Here is a 22,383-nt window from a genome sequence, read left to right as displayed (position 1 = left end):
GTGACAGGTGGGAGGTAAGAGGGTTGAAAATGGCGAAAAACGTTGGATGCAATTTTTAAACGTATTTTGTAGCTATATAAAAGGGAGAAGAAGACCTTAATGTCAATACTAGACCACTCACTCACTAGGCCAGAGCAGAATTATCCACGAAAAGTTTTTATCTTACTACTACTTTATCAAACCCACACTTCACAGCACGCAAATGTGATTTGACGATAGCCATGAGCTCTCTCTCACTCACCATGTAATCAAAAATTGTTAACTGTGTGTGTATATTATCAAAGTATGAAAATAGTAGACCAATAACAAACATCATAAAAATGGTCTTCTTTGAGATAATGATTTTATTTGCTGTATTTTGAAAATAAATGGATAATGTTTGCTGTTTAACAGCCAATATACTTTCGCTATATTTTATGCATTTTTTACTCCTAGAGAATTCAGATTTTCGTAAACCATGTGACATATTGTTTTAATTTTTAATAGTTGACCCTAAGGATGCCGAAAATCTTTGAAGAAGAAGGAGCCTTGCTGGAACGACGACCAAAATTGTTTATTCTACCAGAACTACCAAACAACGTGTACCAATAATTCAACTCTGAGTGTTATTTCAAAAATTTTAATCTTTTAGTGCTGAGGAACAAATTGTAGTTATTCAGATTAATTTTTTATGGAAAATTCCGGAAAGAGAAATGGTTTTTCCGTCTAACAAGGACAGTGGGATCAAAGCCCACCGAAGGGGCGATTACCCTCCAATACCTTTTCCGAACTAAATCTATCACATGTTGTACATATGCATAATCGAGTTTCAGACATAGTAAGGACAGTTGACCAGATAGTGCTGGCAGAAACATTGATTTCTTGCATATGATTCCAACAATCAATCTTCAAAGCGTTGTAATATTTCCAGCAATGCTTATTCTTCAGCAAACTCTTTCAGCATCTATCAGTATTGAGTCAGATGATTGAATTAACGATAAAATAAAGCCGCTAGGAGCAAAAATGCAAAAAAATACATTTTTCCATACTAATCTCCATATAAATTTCAAACGCGATGCTGTAAGTGATGAAGCAGCCAATCGAGCTGTGTATGTGTGCTATGTATGTGTCAATGCGTATATGTGTGTATGTTCGGAAATCAGTAAAAAAACTACAATGTTCACAGTGAAAAAAGGACTTTTCATTTTTAAAATCCTGTATCTCAAAATCGGAACATAGTACCTCGGGGTTTTAAGCGTTTCCAATGTAAAAATGGTCAAAGAACACGTTGGTGAGGTTATTTCCTGAATAAAAATATACTCATTGGGTAAAAAATGCATTTTTCACACAAAAACATAAAAATTGTTCATTTGGCAACACTGCACATCAACAAATTATTTTTTTATAAATTCCTTGAAAAATCTTCTTTCGAATGGTTACCTTAGATTCATTATAGACCTCACAGTTCCAGAGATATGTACAAAACAATATGATGAGTTTCATACATTTGTCTGAAAAGGGGGATGGTCTTATTAATCGTGGGGAGGTCCAATCACCACGAAATTTTGGTTTTTGGGGTATAACCCATACATAAACAATTGGTCAAAATTTCATTCAATTCTAAGAAAGTCGATTGCACGTTTGCATTTTTTCTCGGTCACTTCATATGGAATGACCCATATTGCGTATCGAGGCAATCCAACGCAAATTTGTTCGTTTCGCGTTACGGCATCTCCACTGGCATGATCCAAACAACCTACCAAGTTACCATGACCGCTGTAAGCTCATTGGATTAGAGTTGTTGAGCGAGCGTCGGGATATATCAAGGGCTTTATTTATTTCCGATCTTCTTCAATCAAGAATTGATTCCTCCTATTTGCACTCTCTTTTGAACCTTAATGCGCCTTGTCGTCAGCTTAGGTTCAGTTCTTTTTTGTTCCTCCAGGGTGCTCGTACAAATTATGGACATAACGAGCCATTCACTAGTATGAGCCGTATCTTCAATCGATGTGCTACTGAATTTGACTTTCACCTTTCTCGTCCCAATCTTCGGAAAAAGTTTTGCCGAATACTTGCCGCTTCTAACACAAACACCCTTTGATAAATAGTTAGTCAGGATAGACATTAAGTATTCTTTAATTGTAAAATTGTAATAGTCTTAAGAAATATTGTATCTGTTGGAAATTGTAATTTCTGTTGATATAAAAGAAGAGGAGGTTTTGCGCCCGCTTGAGGAAGGGATTTTGCTCTACTCAAGCGGGCTTTTCCCTGCTCCAAATAAAGAATAAAGAATAAAGAATAAAGTGGTGGTGGTAGTGAAATGGTGCTGAATGGTGAAAAATTTGAAGTGGTGAAAGAATTTCTGTATCTTGGAGCATTATTAACGTGCGATAATGATGTTACTCGCGAGGTGAAAAGGCGTATTTCAGCTGAAAATAGGGCTTATTACGGACTTCGTAACCAGCTTAAGGTGGTTATACAACAAAGCCACAAATCGGCCATCTTGGAAACCACGTGCTTTTTCTAGTGATTTTTCAAGAGCACGAATTGAGAGAACAACAACGCCTATGGGGATCACAACATCTGTAGATCGTTTGATTACTCATGCTAAGCAATCGACTTTAATTTCAGCATTGTACAAAAAATATTACGCTGGTTTTGAACTTTTGATAAAAGGAGTAGAAAACCGTGTGGTGCATTTGAAATTCACCACATGGCTTGATTGTATAATAGAGTGGGGCGCAGTTGTATGGAAAAACGCAAACTTCATCCGATCAAGTGAGATCAAGGTTTTTCTGAATCGTTTTGGGACCCCAATCAACTGTGCAAAATATGGGATCGATAGGTTGCAACCTCGCATGCCGCATCGCGTTTTAAATTTACATGGAGATTAGTATGGGAAAACGTACTTTTTCACATTTTTGTTCTTAGCGGCTTCAATTTATCATCAATCACGTGACTCAAAACGTTAGCATATAGTCTGAAAGATGCAGAAAGACTTTGCCGAAGAAGGTATGTAGCTGGAAGGTCTACAACAAATGGTATTACGTTTCGAAAATTGATTGTTTAAACCAGTGATCCCCAAAGTGCGGCCCGCGGGCCGCATGCGGCCCTCCAAGCCTTTTCCTGCGGCCCGCGAAGGATTTCAGAGAATTCACTTCATGCGGCCCATTGTTAGGCGTTATATGTCCAAAAAAGCATTTCATTGCGCAATTTTTTTTCGTTGCATTCGGGTATTTTGTCAAGATTGCACCATTGTTGACAAATGAAGCATGAATCGTGTTATTATCATGATTAATTAAATTGATCACTACATCAATATTATGGAGGCCCAGCCCGACAGCAAATATGCTTCATTATTATTGTCCCGGGCTATAAGAATAGCAAATGTATGTTTTTTCTTCGCGCATTCCAACGAGCTTAGTATTGAACTTCATATAAAATTAATGTTGCCTTACACTGCTCCGAAAGAATAATGCTTTAATGAATGAAATAAGTCATGGTTCGGCAAAAATCAACTGAATTTTTTTTGGATTATTAACTCCAGAAAACACGCTGACTATCACTTGACACACCAACGTACTTGAAACTACGGAAAATATAGAACTTTTTTTTATTTTTTTTCCAGTCTCCGATATTGTTGAAGAGAAGGTTTCAGGAATTGATCAATCACGAAAGCAAGGCTCGGAATGAATATTTATTCGGTTTCTGTTCAACACTGCTAGCACGATTATCTGGCTTCAAAAACTTTTTTAAAACATGCTGTCGTTATTGGCAGCAAAATAAAATTTACATAAAGAATTTTCCTTAATCAAAATAGGAAATTGCCAAAATATTTATTTTGTTTAAAATTTTGTGATTGTTCAAATCTATGATTTCATAAACTTCTCAATTATTTGTGGAAAATGTATATTTATTTATTGCTCATACCCTGATTTCTTTATAGGCAATTATCTTATTGTTAATGGAAAATTTCTATTTTTTAGAGATTTTTTTTATTTTAGTCGTTGTCATTTGCCCGACAACTTATAGTGAACAATATATCCTTAAAAATAAATACATAAGATCATATAATCATTTGGAAACAAATAGCTCAGAATATTTTCTGCTAACTGAACCGAAAAGATGGTGTTGCAAAAGAATTTTCTCGTATATCAAGTCTGAATGGGCAGAAACGGTCAGTCAGCTACGGCGATAAAACCTGCAGAATTGAATGTCCTTCCAAGTATGTTAGTCGAAAAAGATTTACGGGAATAAAATATTTTGTTTAAAATTTTATTTTATTTATAAAAATCATGTTGCACTAAAATCAAATTTGAAATAAAAAAACAAATATTGCGAATACACTGCGGCCCGCTTCATCAGGTCGAAATTGCAATGCGGCCCTCGATAGTGAACATGCTGGGGACCACTGGTTTAAACCATATGCAAAAAATCAATGTTTCTGCAAGCACTACTGGACAACGTATGGCTATCGAAGGGCAAAGCCCATCTTCCTTCTCGCCGATTTTTTTTTCTTTGTAAAATGATTCCGGATAGCTCCCATTAGCTCTAAAGCCTTATAAGATCAATTATTTTGAAATAACACTCAGTTAAATTATTGGTCTACGTAGTTCGGCAGTGCTGGCAGAATAAACCATTTTTCGCATATGGTTTGAACACTCAATCTTCGAAGCGTTATATTTTTTTTCGTGGACGTTCCAGAAACGTGCTTTCTTCGGCAAAGTTTTTCGGCATCCTTTGGTATATACTTTAACGCAATGTGCCATTTGGTTTACGATGAACTGAAACTTCCAGAAGTTTCCCATACTAATTTCCCATATTAATTTCCATACAAACTTCAAATGCGATGCGGAAAGCGAGGAAGCAACCAATCGGTCCCAAATTCTGCACAGTTATTCAGGACCCGGAATGGCTTCGAAAAACCATTGATTTGAAAAAATGACCATGACGCCCCACTCTATTGTATAATCACCTTAAGTCCCGTAGTCTGCAAACGAAGACAAAATTCGCGCTGCATAAAAAGATATTTTAGTTACTAGATAAAGATTGTCGCTGTCGTCGCTGTCCGGAACATCTTTTGCTGGCGAGGATAGGGGAGCTAAATGTCAAAGAAGGAAAATCCATACGATTTGACAGGTATGTACCACACATGTTTCGGACAGCAGAACAAAGGGAACCGAAGCGACAATCTTTATCTAGTAACTAAAATATCTTTTGCTGCATACTATTGTCGGCGTAGCACCAAGTTAGAATTCGGAAGTAGGGACTTCCGAACCGAACTTTCTTCCGAAGTTTTATTTGTCGAACTAATTGATGCGTTGTTTAGCGCATCTTTAGGCGAATCCAGCGCACTACTTCCGAAGTCGGGAAATTTGCCTGTATCTGGAGAAAAATCCAACTTCGGTATAAAAAGCGGTATAAATTTATTCCGGATAGACAATACTCTGATTCTTCCGATGGCTTTATACGGCCATGCAGGCCTGGGAATTGTCGCGTTTGTCAGTGACACCTGACAAGATACATAAAAACATGGTCAGTCAAAAAAAACATGTCAACTTTCAGTTTTCCGTCGCACGACTGGATCCCCACGACCAGATGACAACTTTTTCAAATCGCGACAATTTGCTTTTGTTGTATGTCGTGTACTGCACACATCTGCGACAAAAGTGTGACAAGGCATACACTTCGGCTCTGTGCACGACACAACATTGTTCCCGAAAGTAAGTTATGTCGCATCTTCTGGTTGTCTTCTCGTGGAGCAGCAATAGCAGCGGACAGATTTAAAATATCATACCGAAAAGAGCACTTTATAATTAATCATTTCTTTGTTCTCTTGACAGATTTTCTGTTGAGAAATAAGAAAATTTATTCAACTTTTTTTATTTTGCATAGAGAAAGATCCCCCAGTGTCGAATAGCTGAGCCATTTAACGCAACGCAAGTTTGCTCGCTTTTAACGCGGGTTGTGGAATTTTCGCGCTTTCCAAGTTGGTTTTGGATTTATTTGTTCACGCGGTTTTTAAAAAGATTGGAGGATACGTATAAACGAAACAGGGATTTTGTTGTTTTTACGCGTTTTTTTGTGATTTGCGCGGTTTTGACTTGCGCAGTACAATCGTGCGGGTAAGTATCGACTTCAATGGATTATGACTGGTACACCGTTTGTAGCAATTGCCTGGTGGACGTTTTTTTAACTGCAATACATTATTTATAAGAGAAATACGGAATTTTCTCCATGCGTATAATCTATATTGGGGGCAATCAGGGAACATTCTTCGATAAATTCATGATTGATTGGAATTACTGCACGTTATTTTGGGCGGAGTATTAAATTTTAATCGTTCTGCACGGGCACTTGTGGGGGCCGTACACTAATTACGTAAGCATTTTTCTGTGTTTTTCGAAACCCCCTCTCTTTCCATGTGAGATTTTTTTCACACATTCTTTTTTATTTATATGGATCGTAAGAAAATAATAGTACTCCCCCCATAAGTGCCTACGTCTATTTGTATGACTATGAAACGCTCATGCGGGCTTGTTCATGCTATGTATAGCGAGCTATGTTTTTTGGTTCATGTTGTTCAAAATACAACAGCTTGTGTGCTCAAGTGTTAATGGCCCACTTAGAAGATTTCCTGTTGTCATTACAAACCATTCGTTATTTTTTACTCATGAATTTAAGATATGGTAATTTATTCAGTTACCAAAAAAAAACAATTATCTTCAAAATAAATTAATTTTTTGCCTTTACAGCTTAATGGTCGCATTTTTTTTATATATTCGTAGACTGAACTACGAGGTTTGAGATAATGTTTATATATTTCAAATATAACAAACTAAATGTTCAAGAGCATTGAATAACGAGTAAAGAGCTGGACTAGGTAAAATCACTAAAATTCAAAACATTATTTTTATGCCGTACATATTAGTCGTTTTTATAATGAGAGGCTTCAACTGCTGTAAAATCAAGAAACCACACCGTTTCAGCGGTTTCCCAGCATATTGTCGTCAATTCATAATGACAACATTTTGCTGACAACGACAACAATTTTTGTCGCGACAGAATTCGAAGGTGACATGACGAACTTTTTTGTCAATAACCATGACAACTATCTAAGACGAATTAAGTACTGTCCATTTAATTCCACCAGTTAATTTTCGTTATCTTTGCAGATACGTATTTCGACCACAACTGTGTGGTCGTCTTCAGTGTCTCGTACTTGACTCGACTTCCACTAAAAAGCTTTATATATTTTTCTGAACATGACAACTAGTTTTGTCCGTATGGTATGTGCAAAACTTTTGTCGTGGTGCAAAGCGTCACGTGACAAATATATCGTAACAAAATAAGTATGTGACAAGTTTAAAAATGTCGTGTCGGAGAGGGAGACCAGTAGTGTGCTGTATCGGGTGTCGTTGGTTAGATTGTGTTGTCAAGTTTGAGGTGACTGTTTTTTCTTTGGTTTTGTCGCATGGTTTTTCTGTGTGAAGGTGACAAATCCCAGGCCTGGCCATGAAACATGGACGTTAAAGGAGGCTGATCGGAGAGCTTTCGGAGTGTTTGAGCGTAAGGCAGCACCTCGGACAATACTCGGCGGTATCTGGCGGCGTCGCATGAATCACGAGTTGTACCAGGTATATAAAGGGCTGGATATTGTTAAGTTTATACAACACGGCAGACTACGGTGGGCTGGACACGTTGTTCGTATCTCGGAAGAACTCGGAAGATAATATTTAGTAGCGAACCTAGAAGAAGTCGTAAGATTCGTGGAAGGCCGCGTACACGATGGCTTTTTGCAGTTGAAGAGGACCTGAGGGCGCTCAACGTTCAGGGCGACTGGAAGCGATTGGAAACATCCTTCAGAAATCGAGTAGAAGTATTAAAACAGAAGATATTTTAGTTACAATATAAAGATTGTCGCTTCGGTTCCCTTTAATCTGCTGTCCGAAACATGTTGGATACCGAACTGTCAAATCGTATGTATTTTTCCTTCATTGACATTTAGCACCGTATCGTCGCCAGCAAAAGATATCCCAGACAGCGACAATCTTTATCTTGTAACTAAAATATCTTTTATTAAAACGGACGATAGAAACAAAATTTTACTCCTATTTTTCGTCATTTCAACGTCATCAACGTTTATTTTTTATGTTTCAACCGATTTCAACGTTTATTCCAATCAACAATCTGCACGCAAATTATTCAAAACTCTAAGAGCTTGTTTAGATAAGCAAATAATACATTGAAGCGGGGGCCCTCCTTAGCCGTGCGGTAAGCCGCGCCGCTACAAAGCAAGACCATGCTGAGGGTGGCTGGGTTCGATTCCCGGAGCCGGTCTAGGCAATTTTCGGATTGGAAATTGTCTCGACTTCCCTGGGCATAAAAGTATCATCGTGCTAGCCTCATGATATACGAATGCAAAAATGGTAACCTGGCTTAGAAACCTCGCAGTTAATAACTGTGGAAGCGCTTAATGAACACTAAGCTGCGAGGCGGCTCTGTCCCCAGTGTGGGGATGTAATGCCAATAAGAAGAAGAAGAAGAAGAAGACATTGAAGCGTAGATGAAGTCAAAATTAATAGGCCCCATCATTATATAAAGAGCTTGATGATAGTTCGAACACTTCTTAACTATAGAACCCATTATATTGGTACACAGGTGAAAAACATGATTGTGGCTCCGTATTTCAAAATAGAGAAAATGATGGAGAGGCTTTTGCACCTCCCCTTCCCTAGGTAGTTAAGACAATAATTGTACCCCACATGATTTCTATGGGATACAAGATCAATCGTTTACCTAAATCTTTTTTTTAAACCTCAGCACTTCAAAATCCTTGGAGTCTTGGAAAAAATATAGTGCTTAAAACTTTCAAGACAAAATTCTTCAAAAATCTTTTTTTTTTGTCCAAATCTCAAAAAAACAAAAGTTTAGATTCAAATTGTAAAAGCTCTGTCGAAATACGAAAACTCTTAAAATTTCATCGGACCCCCGAAAATGAATTTCAAAACTAAACTAAGAAATATTTCTGAATAACGAACAGTTTGGATATCTCTTTGGATTAAACCCAAGAGAAAAAAAATAGCCATGTTTGCCTTGTGATTTTAATGGTGTATTTTCATGACATTGTCTTCAAACGATTGAATTTTTCAATATGATGAAAAATACAATTAGAAGTTTCATATTTTGTGGGTTATAGTAACTACTGATGTCCGTCATAATTACAGATGGCTTTTACCGAAAATTTAAAATGTTTTCTATAATTTAAACGCACCACTAGTTGGAATTTATAAACGCTTGCTTCAACGGTACAAATACGGTTATTTACCATACTAAGAGCTCGTTATACTATTTGTCGATAAAGTAAATCATACGCACGATTCAATTCCAGCTTATGGATGCAATTTAGAACATCAAGAAATATTACGTTGATTTGGCAAACAAATGACGATAACAGTTATCTCACCAAGTATCAACAATCGTAACGTATTAGCTGCTGAATTTGCTACTAAGCAACTGAAAACCACTGTTCAATCTCGTTTATGTTCATTTTCCATCATTTTACAGATTCCTTCCACATCCTAACCCGTTTGACGGGACATTATTCTATCTGCCCAACTCTACACTTCGGGGTTCCTACTAACAAATCATCAAGGACGCGCGCGATACATAAAACATAAAAGTTTGCGTCTATTCTTCCTGTTCTTCTCTTTGCCTCTTCTCACGATTACATGATGCACACAATCAGCACATCCTTCACTGGGTCATATTTTTTGGCAGGTCTTTTTCGACGATATCGCACCGTACCGCACCCTCCAGCTCATGCGAGCGATTCCTGAGAATCGTTAATTAAATATTCTTATTCTTCACTTGCATCAAGTTCACCTTTTATTCTGAATTAATTACCTTTCTTGTTTCCTAAAGCATTTCTGTTATTCAGAGAAAACATTACCAAATGTGTAATCTAGCATGTAATGCATTCCATCACCAAACTCGCACACCCCCTTTTTTCACTGATTTTCCAAAGACACTTATCACTCGTGATTTATTCGCTTCGAGTTGACCTCCCGATTGCTGCACTCAGGAACTTGCCCCCTCGTCCGGCGGAAGAAACCTTGCTCTACATTCATGAAACACTCGCTAGAGCCATCGAAATCACATCCCTTATACTTGGCTAAGCAGATTCCATCACAAACCAATTATATCCTCGAGCATTTTATCCACTTTAGATCCACTCGAGGATAGATTTTCTTCGAAAACATAATCCCAATCAATCCATTGCGAATAATGTGCTACACTACCTCAGAACACTTATTCAATTTTCCTCATTTTCTGCACTTTGACCTGGCAGGCTACAATTATTCTTCCCGATCAGCTCACATCCGTGTGAAAACTCCGAGCCCAAAGTGAAAATTCGAACTTTGACAGTTGACGCAACCATCAATACATTAGCATAGCATCAGGGAAATCCAGCACAAAAAAGAATTCCGAAAGGTAAAAGAGGATGAAAAACAACAGTTTTCCAGGCTTTCCCGCACACATACACACGCGCGAGCGGTGCACGCTGTCACATAAATTTGGGGAAGATACAACACAACGCTCCTTCGGGGGGAGAAGCGCCTGATATATGCTATAGCAATGCTTTGGTAACAGTGGAGTGGGTGGGATCACAGCGACTATGGGTGGGAGTGTCAAATATGTGTTTTATTCCGAGCATACAATCGAGTCGTATATTCCTATATGTTTTTCGAAATGATTGTTTTGTGCGCTTTGAGCGGCGCATGAGTGCTGTCGAATGAGCAGCTCGAAGTAGCTCGAAATTGTTCCCGTCCTGCTCGTTCTTTTTTGTCAACAAATGGACATGAGAGGGATGGGAAGAACTTCGAGCTACTTCGAGCTGCTCATTGGAGAGCACTATGGTTATAAATGACCTCTGATTTTGGTTTTTCAAAAAAAAAGTCGGAAAACGCGAAAAAATAATGTTTGATGAAGTGGTTTTTACGCGGCTTTCTAAAAAATATGCCAAGTCTTTTTGAAATATAACTTATTTTCTTCTTCTTCTTATTGGCATTACATCCCCCACTGGGACAGAGCACATGTGCACTAAGCACTTCCACCGTTTTCTAACTGCAAGGTTTCTAAGCCATCTAAGTTAGGGCTCATTCACAAATTACATAACGCATCAAGGGGTGGGTGGGTACACAATATTGCATTACAAAATGTTACGGTTTGTCTAGGGGGTGGGTGGGTTTGTTTAGTTCTGTTACGGGTAACATTTATGATAATAAAATAATATAAAAAACGAAATTTTCTATTTAAATTCAAATTTGACAGTATTATGTACTATGAAGGAAATTAAGGAAGAGCTCACTAAAAATACCAATTTATCATTTTTGTGAAATTTTAGTAAGACGTTATGCGTCACGGATGGGGGTGGGTAGGTATAAAGGAAATGTTACAAACAAGTCACAGAGGGATAGGTGGGGGTTCAAATCTGTGTTTTTGCGTTATGTAATTTGTGAATGAGCCCTTATCATTCTTGCATTCGTATATCATGAGGCTTAACACGCTTAACACAATAATACTTTTATGCCCAGGGAAGTCGAGACAATTTCCAAATCCAAAATTTTCTAGACCGGCACCGGGGATCGAACCCTCCGTGAGCCATCCTCGGCATGGTCTTGCTTTGTAGCCGCGCGTCTTACCACACGGCTAAGGAGGGCCCCCAAAAGATTAACACCTTGAGCTAGATCAGCTAAATCAAATCGTTCGGGGCATTCATTTTGAAGATGAATCCTAATCATGCATTCTCCCAACAGCTGTTCTAAATTTTATAAAGAAAGAAATATATATATAATATATATATAAAGTTTAGAAATATCGATCAGTTCTATTTGCTGCAGATTTGAACCACGAATTAATCAAGAGATTCAAATATGTTTTTTTTTTTTTTTTTAACCATTTCATTTATTTGGTAGGCTCAGTCGTGTGTGACACTTTGCGGAGCCGCAATTCTTAAGTATGATATCTTTATAATTTGTATCATCTTATCATTAACAGTTAGTAGGGAAGGGACATAGACCATAATACTCGTGGTGACTCAAGGTTATATTTTACTTAATTTAGGATGGACGGGGTAAGGATTTGGATTTAGGTTATTCCAGCTGCTCATCCGGGCGTTTGCGTTGAAGACGGTTTTGCATGGCGTCGTGCTCGATTTTGATTCAGCAGGGAGCATCTTCCGGATGGCCAGGGCTTCGTGGTACACGGAACAGAAAAACAGAATCGAACAAGAGAAAAAAAACTGAGAAAGAGATAAACACGGGCATTAGACTTTGATATCAGCCGAGCAAAGAAAGGCATAGATGGACTGCATATAAACCACATCGCGATCTCCCAAAACACCTCTTATTTCCCTGTAGGGTTGTTTACCTCGGGCCACAAGGGTATCCAATAGTTGCTCTCTGGAGGCGTCATTCTCCGAGCAGAACCAAACTACGTGATCGATGTCATCGTAACCGGCTCCGCACCTACATAAGTTGCTATCGACAAGGTTTATTCTGTAGAGATGTGCGTTTAGTGAATAGTGATTGGACATAAGCCTTGACATCACGCGAATGAAGCCTCGACTCAAGTCCTCACCTCTGAACCACGCTCGCGCAGAAACTTTAGGAACTATAGAAAATAGCCACCGTCCAAGTTCGTTGTGTGACCAATTCATTTGCCAATTTTGAAGAGTACTCTGACGGACTAATGGGAAAAACTCGTTATTCGAGATTTGTCTATCATAAACTTCACCTTCCTGTGCGCCCACCTTTGCTAGCGTGTCCGCTTTCTCATTGCCATAGATTAGGCAATGGGATGGGACCCATACAAAGGTAATCTTGAATGATCTTTCGACCAAATTACGCATCTGCTCTCTTATTTTTGTAAGAAAGTAAGATGCGTGTTTAACTGGTTTCATCGACCGGAGTGCCTCGATAGAACTAAGACTATCCGAGAAGATGAAATAATGGTCTACGGGCTGATCGGAAATAATCCCCAAAGCGAAGTTAATTGCTGCCAGCTCAGCAACATAAACCGAACACGGTTCCTGAAGTTTTCGGAAGGTTGTTGAATTTACATTGAAGACACCGAAGCCAGTGGATCCGTTGATGCGAGAACCATCAGTGAAATATCTGTTGTTGCAATTGACATGTTCATATTTTTCAGAAAAAATGGAGGGAATAGATATTTGTCGAAGATGATCTGGTATTCCTTGAATAGCGTGTTTCATGGTCAGATCGTATTCAATGGAGGAACTGTCGTTGATGAAGTTAACTCGAGGTGGATTATAACATGGAAGACAAAGATCTGACGATATGTAGTTGAGGTAGACCCTCAGGAATCTTGACTGACGAATCAGTTCAAGCATATTATCGAAATTTTCTAAGACAAGTGTGTTACTTGTCCCACATTTGATCAGTATTCTAAGTGAGAGTTCCCAGTAACGGTGCTTTAAAGGAGTGACTCCAGCAAGCACCTCCAGGCTCATGTTATGCGTTGAATGCATACAGCCGAGAGCAATACGCAAACAACGATATTGAATACGTTCCAATTTAATTAGGTGGCAATCAGCTGCTGAGAGGAAGCAGAAAGAGCCGTACTCTAAAACAGAGAGAATAGTCGTTCTATAGAGTTTGATGAGGTCTTCCGGGTGAGCACCCACCACGTTCCAGATATAGAACGTAGAAAATGTATTCTTTTCCGGCATTTATCTATCAAATAATCAATATGGGTTTTCCAGGTACATTTGGAATCAAACCAGACCCCAAGGTATTTAGAAGATAAAGATTGGTTGATGTCATCATTCAACAGCTTGAGTTTCAGTTGAGCAGGATACCGCTTCTTAGTAAACACAACCAACTGAGTTTTTGCGGTGAAAACTCGATCCCTAAATGTCTGGCCCAAACAGTCAGATTATCCAGGGTACTTCGCAATGGTCCTTGCAAGACAGCTGCACATGGACCTCTTAGAGATCACGGCATCATCTGCAAGTTGTCTGAGCGTGCATTGTCCTTCCAAACAATTGTCAATATCTTTAACATAGAAATTATAAAGCAAGGGACTTAAACATGATCCTTGGGGAAGGCCCATGTAGCTATTTCTGGAAGTTGTCAGGGTGCCGAGAGTAAAATTCATATGTTTAACTGACAACAAATTGTACAAAAAATTATTTAAAATGACTGGTATTCCACTACTGTGCAGGTTTTCCGACAGTACTTCTATGGAAACTGAATCAAAAGCGCCCTTAATATCCAAGAATACTGAAGCCAGTTGTTCCTTGTGCGCATAGGCCAGCTGTATATCTGAAGAGAGCAACGCTAGGCAATCATTTGTTCCTTTACCTTTTCGAAAACCAAACTGAGTATTTGAAAGCAATGCATTTTTTTCGACCCAATGGTCGATTCTTGAAAGAATCATTTTCTCCAATAATTTTCTCATGCATGATAGCATGGCAATCGGTCGGTACGAATTGTGATCAGACGCTGGTTTCCCAGGCTTTTGAATAGCTATTACTTTCACCTGTCGCCATTCTGGGGGTACGATGTTGTACTCCATGAAACAGTTGTACAGGTCAAGTAATCGTCTTTTAGCGATATCAGGGAGGTTTTTCAGAAGGTTGAATTTAATGTTATCGCATCCCGGGGAAGAATTATTCGATGAAAGAAGAGACATAGATAGTTCCAGCATTGAAAATGGCCCACCCAAAGAACCGGGATCAGCTACTGATTCTCGAAATAGCGGTTCTGCTGGTACGGAATCTGGACAGACCTTTTTTGCGAAGTTGAATATCCATCGATTGGAGTATTCTTCACTCTCGTTGGTGGAAATGCGGTTCCGCATGTTGCGGGCCGTTTTCCAAAGTGTTGTCATTGAGGTTTCTCGTGATAGTCCCTCGACAAAACGTCGCCAGTAGCTACGTTTTTTAGCCTTGAGAAGATTTTTGAGCTTTCTTTCAAGCCTCAAATACTCTTCGAAAAGCTCAGACCTTCCGTGTTTACGGAAAGCCTTGAAGGCATCAGATTTCTCGGAATACAACTTAGTACATTCATCATCCCATCCAGGAGTGGCTGGTCTTTTTATGACAGATGTACTTGGAACGCGTCGTTTCTGAGCTTCTAGTGCGCTTTTATGAATCAATTCAGTAAGGAATCGATACTCATCCAGTGGAGGAAGAATATCAGTTGATTCAATACCAATTTTTACCGCCGATGCAAATTTTTGCCAGTCAATGTTTTTCGTGAGGTCGAAAGGAACATTTACTGGCACTGATCGTTGATAGCCACTTTTGATTGTGGTGACTATCGGCATGTGGTCACTACCATGGGGATCTTGGATTACCTTCCACGTGCAATCTAATGATAGTGAATTAGAGCATAAAGACAGATCTATTCGACTTTCCTGACCTTGAGGTCCTATTCGAGTTACTTCGCCTGTGTTCAAAATATTCAAGTTGAAATCGTCGCACAAATCATAGAAAATAGGCGCTCTGTTATCGTCTCTAGTTTCGCCCCATGCAATACCATGTGCATTCATATCACCCAGTATTAAAACTGGAGATGATAAAAGAGAGACTGCGCTCCAAAGATGCCGACGATTAAGTGAGGCATTTGGGGAATATACACTGAAGCTATGCAAAGGTCTTTATTCTTCACATTTACTTGGCAAGCGACGATTTCTAAACCATTAACAGTCGGAATGGGAATTCTGTAGAAAGTGTGACATTTTTTGATTCCCAAAAGAACGCCACCATAATGATCATTCCGATCTTGGCGAATAATGTTAAAATCGTGGAAGTTGATTTCATCTTCAGAAGAAAGCCATGTTTCACAGAGTGCAAATATATCGCAATCGGAGTTGCGAATTAAAAACTTAAACACGTCCAATTTATGTTTCAGACTATGACAGTTCCACTGCAGCACAGTGATTGTATCTTGTATGGTCGTATTATCCATCGAAAGATACAAGTCCTGCAAGAAGGGGCCATGAAACAGTCAATTGCTTCAGATAGCTTTCAACTGTTGGAATAAAGAGGTCAATGATTGGCCTCAATGAATTCGGAATATTGAATAAGTTCAAAATACGATCCACAAGGTCCTTAAAGGATATCAATCCTCGCTTGGACGAGTAGCAGTTTTCTGCTCAGAGATATTCCTTGACTGATGTTTCTTTGTAACATCAGTTTTAGGCAATGGCGGAATGTCTTACTGCAACATGGGTCAAAAGGAGCAGTATAGACAGGCTGCTTCGGAATTTTAAATAATCCCCATTACCATCAGATTTCGGCAAGCTTCTAGGGATGATTTTGTTTTCTTACGGCGCAATCCCGGGGAAGACAGTTTCTTCCTCTTTTCGGGTACGTGTACCTCCGCAGAATCATCCATATCGGCTACGTCAGAGTCCGATTCGTCAATGGAAATGACATCATAAAAATCACTAACTTGAACGGCAGCTGAAACGGCAGCCGTTGCGTTGGCAGTTGCGGATGTGTCTTGCGACTTTACCATTTCCGCATACGACTGCTTGGAGCGCTGTACCAACGAGCGCTTCACTTTTTGGGTGCGCTTTCTGTACACCGGGCATTCTTGCAAACCATGGGGAGGATCCAAACCACAATAAGCACATTTTGTTGCTTGTTGTTGGCAGGCATCCTCCCTATGCTTCTCAAAACATTTGCCACAACGGGGCTTGTTGTCGCAAAACTCGGCAGTGTGCCCCAACTGTTTGCAGTTGGTACAATTAAACACCCTTGGCACAAAAAGCCGCACCGGAAATAACATATTTTCAATATCTACATATTTTGGGAGAATCGAACCGGTGAACGTCACCCGAAGTGAACCAGACTTAGAAAATACTTTTTACCATCTACCATGGTAGCTGAATGCAACTCCTTGCAATCCAGAATATCCACAGTAGATAGCAGGGCATTCTTTAAACGACCTTTTCCTGCAAGTACATCCTTGCAAGTCAGGCTCGCTGCGTTTATGACACCTTCAATTTCGACTTCTCGCGAGGGCACATAAACTAAATATTCTACATTATACAGTTGGTCTTTTGCGATTGCATTTGCATCCTGATATGTAGGTGCGGTTACACGTAGTTTGTTCCGATTAATCTGATGAAAATCAGTTTTCGGAAAACGACGCGTCAAATCACGCTTGATGCCTAGAAAATCAAGGCTTTTCGCTTTCTGCCGGAAATAAACAACCCAGGGACCAGGTGATGTGGCCTGGTAAAATCGCGTGCGAACAACATTGTCTGTTGAAGGCGAATCGCCTCCACTCGCTTCGTCCATGTATGCGAAAAAAACTTAAATCAATTTATTTAAGGAAAAAAACAATTTTTGAACCAGGCTAATGCCCACTCTTTCTGCACTGCCCGATTTTTCTGTTCGAGAAAAAGTGTAGCCAACTCCACGCTGTGTGAACAGAAGCGTGGTATGATATGCGAACAATGAAAAGCGTTTAGGTACTTAGCCTTTTCGTCGCTGCTTCGCTGCTACCTACGACCGTCCTCGTATGGTGATAGAAGCCAATCCAATAATATTCACGGCACTGCACTGATCACCGGTTGGCGATTTACCAAATGCAGCCCGCTTCCTCTAGCCGGCAGGATTTCACCTTGCGAAACTCGGCAATAAAACACACCGCGCCGAATAACAAAAGCGCACTTTTTCGAGTGATTCGCGTGAAGAGATACAAACTTTAACTTTTTGCGTCTGACTCAGTCCAATGCCGCACTGGGAATGATTCAAATATGTTTGAATTGTTTTGGTGTGCGTCATTTTACAGCGCCTATCTTGGCGCAACATTCTTCATTTTCTTCTTCTTCGTTGGCTATACATCCAACTGGCCTGCTTTTCAGCTTGGTATTATACCAGCATTTCCTCAGTTACTAATTGAAACAGGGCTTGCAACCCAATGAAGATGAGCAAACCACGCATGCCTCATTCTCTTGCCTGCTTCACAAGCAGCCAGTGGTAGTGAGGAAACAAATTCGGCAAGCAACACGAAGCTTCGATGCTCTTGTCACACATAAGCTACTGAATCATAAATAAATGTATTTGAATGATGTCTATTGACGATTAAAGGTTGCATGAAGAAGAAGAAGTCGAAGGATGATATTTGAAAAATATTGCATGGGGAAGCATACGGGAAGTTTTTTAAAACTCTTCTCAAAAATTCTAGGAGCAATTTAATTAAAAACGGTTTGCAGTACGGGGTTGGACTATCCTTCTACTGCATAATAAACGCAATTTTTCGATTTCAAATTTTATTTTATGATATCATATCAAGGCAAAATTTTCAAAACGACTTATCTGCTTTTGTAAACAAAGATTCAAACGACGATTTGACGAATCTGATAGCTCTCCCACGCAAACCAACACCGTCAATAGGTAGGTGAGGGATTCCGCTAAAATTTTGTTTTGATATCTACTACACAGTATAAGAAAAGTCCAACTCCGTACTGCTTTCCGTTTTTAATTAAATCACTTCTAGAATTTTTGAGAAGAGTTTTAAAAAAAATTCCGTATGCTTCCCCGTGCAATATTTTTCTAATATCATCCTTCGTCTTCTTCTTCTTCATGCAACCTTTAATCGCCAATAGACGAGCCAATAGATATATCAACATGCACTTTATCAAGTGATAAAGTTCGAAGTATGAATTGGGTACTGAGGGGAAATGTCATCGGTTCCATACAAATTATATAATAAACTAAATAATAAAATACAAACGGTATATTATAATTGCGCGTATTTCTTACGTGTTACATTAAAAATCATTCACGGGTTCTGAATCCAAACATGGATCTAAAGCTTTTTAAAAATGGTCATCTTTAAAGGTTTTCATTGGGCGACCTCGTTTTTCAGGAACTATTTCCTTCAAAAGGGTTGCGTGATATGCCTTGTTAGATACGAATTCTATCAAATCTCGTAAATCTCTCAGTTTTTCATACAGATCCGGGAGCATCGGTGCTGTGCACGAACGCAAGATATTTCCTTGAACTTGATAAGTTCTCCTGTGTTATTCTTCTTGGGACGAGAGAAGAAGTTGTTTAAATTTTTTAGAGCTAAGAATTCACACTGATCGGAAAACGGAATTCGTTTTTGGCCTTCTCAGTAGCCGCATGTACCGAGTCCACCTCCATGTGGCTATGACCCACGGTCATGAATTTATGTGTAATTTTCATATTTCTTCCGGCATCTCTGTATTTCTCGATGAAAACAAGGAATGTCATACAAATCTGAATCTGAAAAAGTGACGTATGCGACATTTTACAACATACATGTTTTCCATTTTTCTGTTAAAGAGTACGATGAGTACTACTCGGTAACACCATTTTTTGGAAAATGGCGTATACGTAACTTTGCCAAATTGCGGCAGTATCTGACTAATACACCATATGGGTGACACACTCATCCATGGCATTAAGATCCTTCAGGAGGCACAATCCAATTTCCTGCGAACCACGCGGTGCAGATTCATCCAAGATATAACAGTTAACATTATTTGTACCATTGTGGGTACTAAATACGGTCAGATTTAGAGTATATAGCCAGGAACTAATAATTAGTTCCTGCTACTGGGTACCAAAAACCACGGCATACAAAAACAAAGCACTATTGACGCGTACGTAAACATAAATTTTTACTGTAAACAATTAACGTCACTGCTATCGCTGCTAGGGACCTGAGATGAGATAAGACATCTCACTGTCCTTTTTTGAAACCAATTGCCTGTCAGAAAAGGCCAGTTTTGATTGGCAGATTTGACAGACGCCGGCAAGCGCAGCGTTGCTTTATTTTGCTGGTCGGTGTTTTGTTATTACTTTCGCGGTGTTGCTAGTAGTCGGGGATTTTCCAACTTCAGTTTCTAAAGAAACAAGTAAACACAAATAAACTTTTCTTTGACACTCAGCGAACTGGACTATCGAAATTCATAACTGGCGCCTTATGAATCTTCGAGTGATTATTCCACCAACAGTGCTTTTTATACACTGAGATCAAAACTCCATTATATTTTATGTGCAGCAAGCATATAAAACTAATGCACCGTATTCCTTCGAGATTTTATGTGCAGCATTTAAACTGTATTATGTTTTATTTGCCTTAACTTCAAATTGTATTGGTACCACAGATAAAATTTCAATGTATCGACTAATAATAAAATTCTATCTGTTCTCGCATATATAATTCATAACCGCACAATGAACTGAAAATAAAAACAAATGCCAGAGAATCTGCTCGCACTCCCAGGTACATTGTTAAAGTTTGTCTTGGAAAACAGGATTTCATCTTATCCAATTTAATTTCCTTCTTTTATCAGCAACGAATAGATGGTAAATGTTTATTTGGTGGTACATCTATTCTACTTGGAAAGAAGATAATATTTCTACGTGGTTTTTTGGCTCGGAACATACGACAGTACGGGGGTCCGGATTCGGATACAGGCACATCAACAGTGAAGATGATTCCCCTAGCTAAAACTGAACCTACCAGGTAAAATTTCAATTTTTAAATTTCTGCTGAATCGCAAAGCTTACCAAGAATAGTGGTTCCCAATTAAATGTTTTTATTTTGATCTTACAGGAAGAAGAAATCCAGGAGGAGCGGTTACTTAGCCATTAAGTAAAGTGCAGGGCATCAAGTGAAGTGATGGCGTCCGTTTTACCGATGAGCAGGAAAGTCACGTACTACACCTTGAACTGCCTGCGTCGTTTTGTAACCGGAAGCCGTGGAAGTCAAGTCAATCCTTCATCATATTCAGCGAAAGAGAACCGCATGTTGTTGAAGTCTTCTTCTACAGCAGGAAAATTACCGGCGAATAGAAAGGCCTGCTCACAAATTACGTAACGAAATTTTATATCCCTTTCCTCTCCTGTGTATCATCTTTTGTATGGATAATTAAATTTATTCGATATGAAGCGTACAACAACTGTACTGACCACTACCGCGTTACGTAATTTGTGATCGGTCCTGAATGTTCACATGTCGTCGAACTTTGGCTAGAAAACGGGAAGTTTCCGAAAATGGTAGTAGGCAGTAGAGGCCTGAATTCAGGCCTCTAGTAGGCAGTAAGTCGTGTAAATGGTGAATTTAAATAAAATGAGAGTTTCTTCGCATTTATTGTTTTTTTTTTCATTTCAAGGAATTGAAATGCTAAATCAGCTTTAACGATTTTAAAAACCGGGTAAATGATTATTATTAGTTGTTGCACTTAAAACATATTGGAATGAACTAATAATAAATATTTCAAATGCATTTGAATTCTATTAATGAGTGCATATAAAATATAAGGGTAGCAGATTTTCTCATTCTATGTGCAAGACCAATAAAATATATTTGCAAAGCTTGATTGCAAAAATATATGTGCAGTGCACATATATTTTAGATGGGGAATTATCTCAGTGTACGCAGTTACCTTCCCGAGTATTCAAGCGTCGATGGGCGTGTGGTCTACATACCGGCCTCCCGACCTCGACGTCCATGGTTCGAACCCAGTCTGCCGCACTTTGCTTTTTTTTAAATGAAAATCATCATTCATAAGGGAACATATTGAAATTCATACCGATTCCTTGTGGCAAATTTTCATAAGGCGTTTGATTGAAAATCATACGTCCATTTTCCTCAGTGGATGGATTTGAACTTGGAATAGAATGAATAATGGAAATATTATTATCATATTCAGAACTGCAATCATGGAGTGCAAATGAACAGCTCAGCTTTCGGTAATTATTGATTATTGTTACTTCGTCTGTTAATTTTCGGTTAGTTAAAAAAATTTGGTCACACTGCTGCTGCCCGTTGCGTGCATGTGAGGGCATTCAGCTCGGAGATGTCTTCCCGCATAATAAAAAACAACATGTTATATGGTCAGAATCATTATTACGATGTAAGATATAGCATCACAGTTTACGTTGCGGTTATCGAATACTTTTCGATTGATTCAACCATAACTGCTCGACATCATTACTAAATGTCAACATATAACATGCTGTCTCTAAAATGTTCTTTATTTCCTGAATTATATGTAAACATTTTATCATACTGTTGAGCGAAAAATTTGCACGCGAAAACAGACGATTTTTTATGGTGACATAACTTAACAACCCATTCAACATATTGTTATTTGTCAAATAACCGTACCACAAACTGTTAAAACTTTATATGAGAATGTTCATTTACAGTTGTCAACAGTAAAAGATACTGTTGTCGACCGTACGGGAAAATATCCATGTACAGTTTGTAATTATGCGGGTTATCTCATCTCAGCTACACTGAGAAAAATTTTATAGTAGAAACTACCATTTTATGGGTAATATTGAGAACCAACCAACCAACCAATTTCAACCAAAGTGCC

At 38.8% G+C, this 22,383-nt stretch overlaps 2 protein-coding genes across 2 annotated transcripts in view; both read right to left on the bottom strand.

The window, feature by feature from the left end:
- Window positions 1-10,298, bottom strand: part of LOC134204382 (unconventional myosin-Ia) — a 58,456-nt gene extending 48,158 nt beyond the window's left edge. Inside the window, exon 1 of the mRNA XM_062679200.1 lies at window positions 9,886-10,298. The gene's annotated coding sequence lies outside the window, so the exon portion shown is untranslated. The remainder of the gene's footprint in view (window positions 1-9,885) is intronic.
- A 1,632-nt stretch (window positions 10,299-11,930) lies between these two features.
- LOC134204371 (uncharacterized) lies at window positions 11,931-13,663 on the bottom strand. The gene is made up of 2 exons (XM_062679193.1): window positions 12,412-13,663; window positions 11,931-12,283 (listed from the first exon to the last, which is right to left on the bottom strand). The coding sequence occupies exons 1-2, from the start codon at window positions 13,529-13,531 to the stop codon at window positions 12,204-12,206; spliced, it is 1,200 nt and encodes a 399-aa protein (XP_062535177.1). The 5' UTR covers window positions 13,532-13,663; the 3' UTR covers window positions 11,931-12,203.
- Between the last annotated feature and the right edge of the window lie 8,720 nt (window positions 13,664-22,383).

This window comes from Armigeres subalbatus, chromosome 1 (genome assembly GCF_024139115.2).
Source record: "Armigeres subalbatus isolate Guangzhou_Male chromosome 1, GZ_Asu_2, whole genome shotgun sequence".
NCBI lineage: Eukaryota > Metazoa > Arthropoda > Insecta > Diptera > Culicidae > Armigeres > Armigeres subalbatus.
Note: the sequence above shows the minus strand (reverse complement) of the source record. Positions and strands in the feature narration are given on the sequence as shown.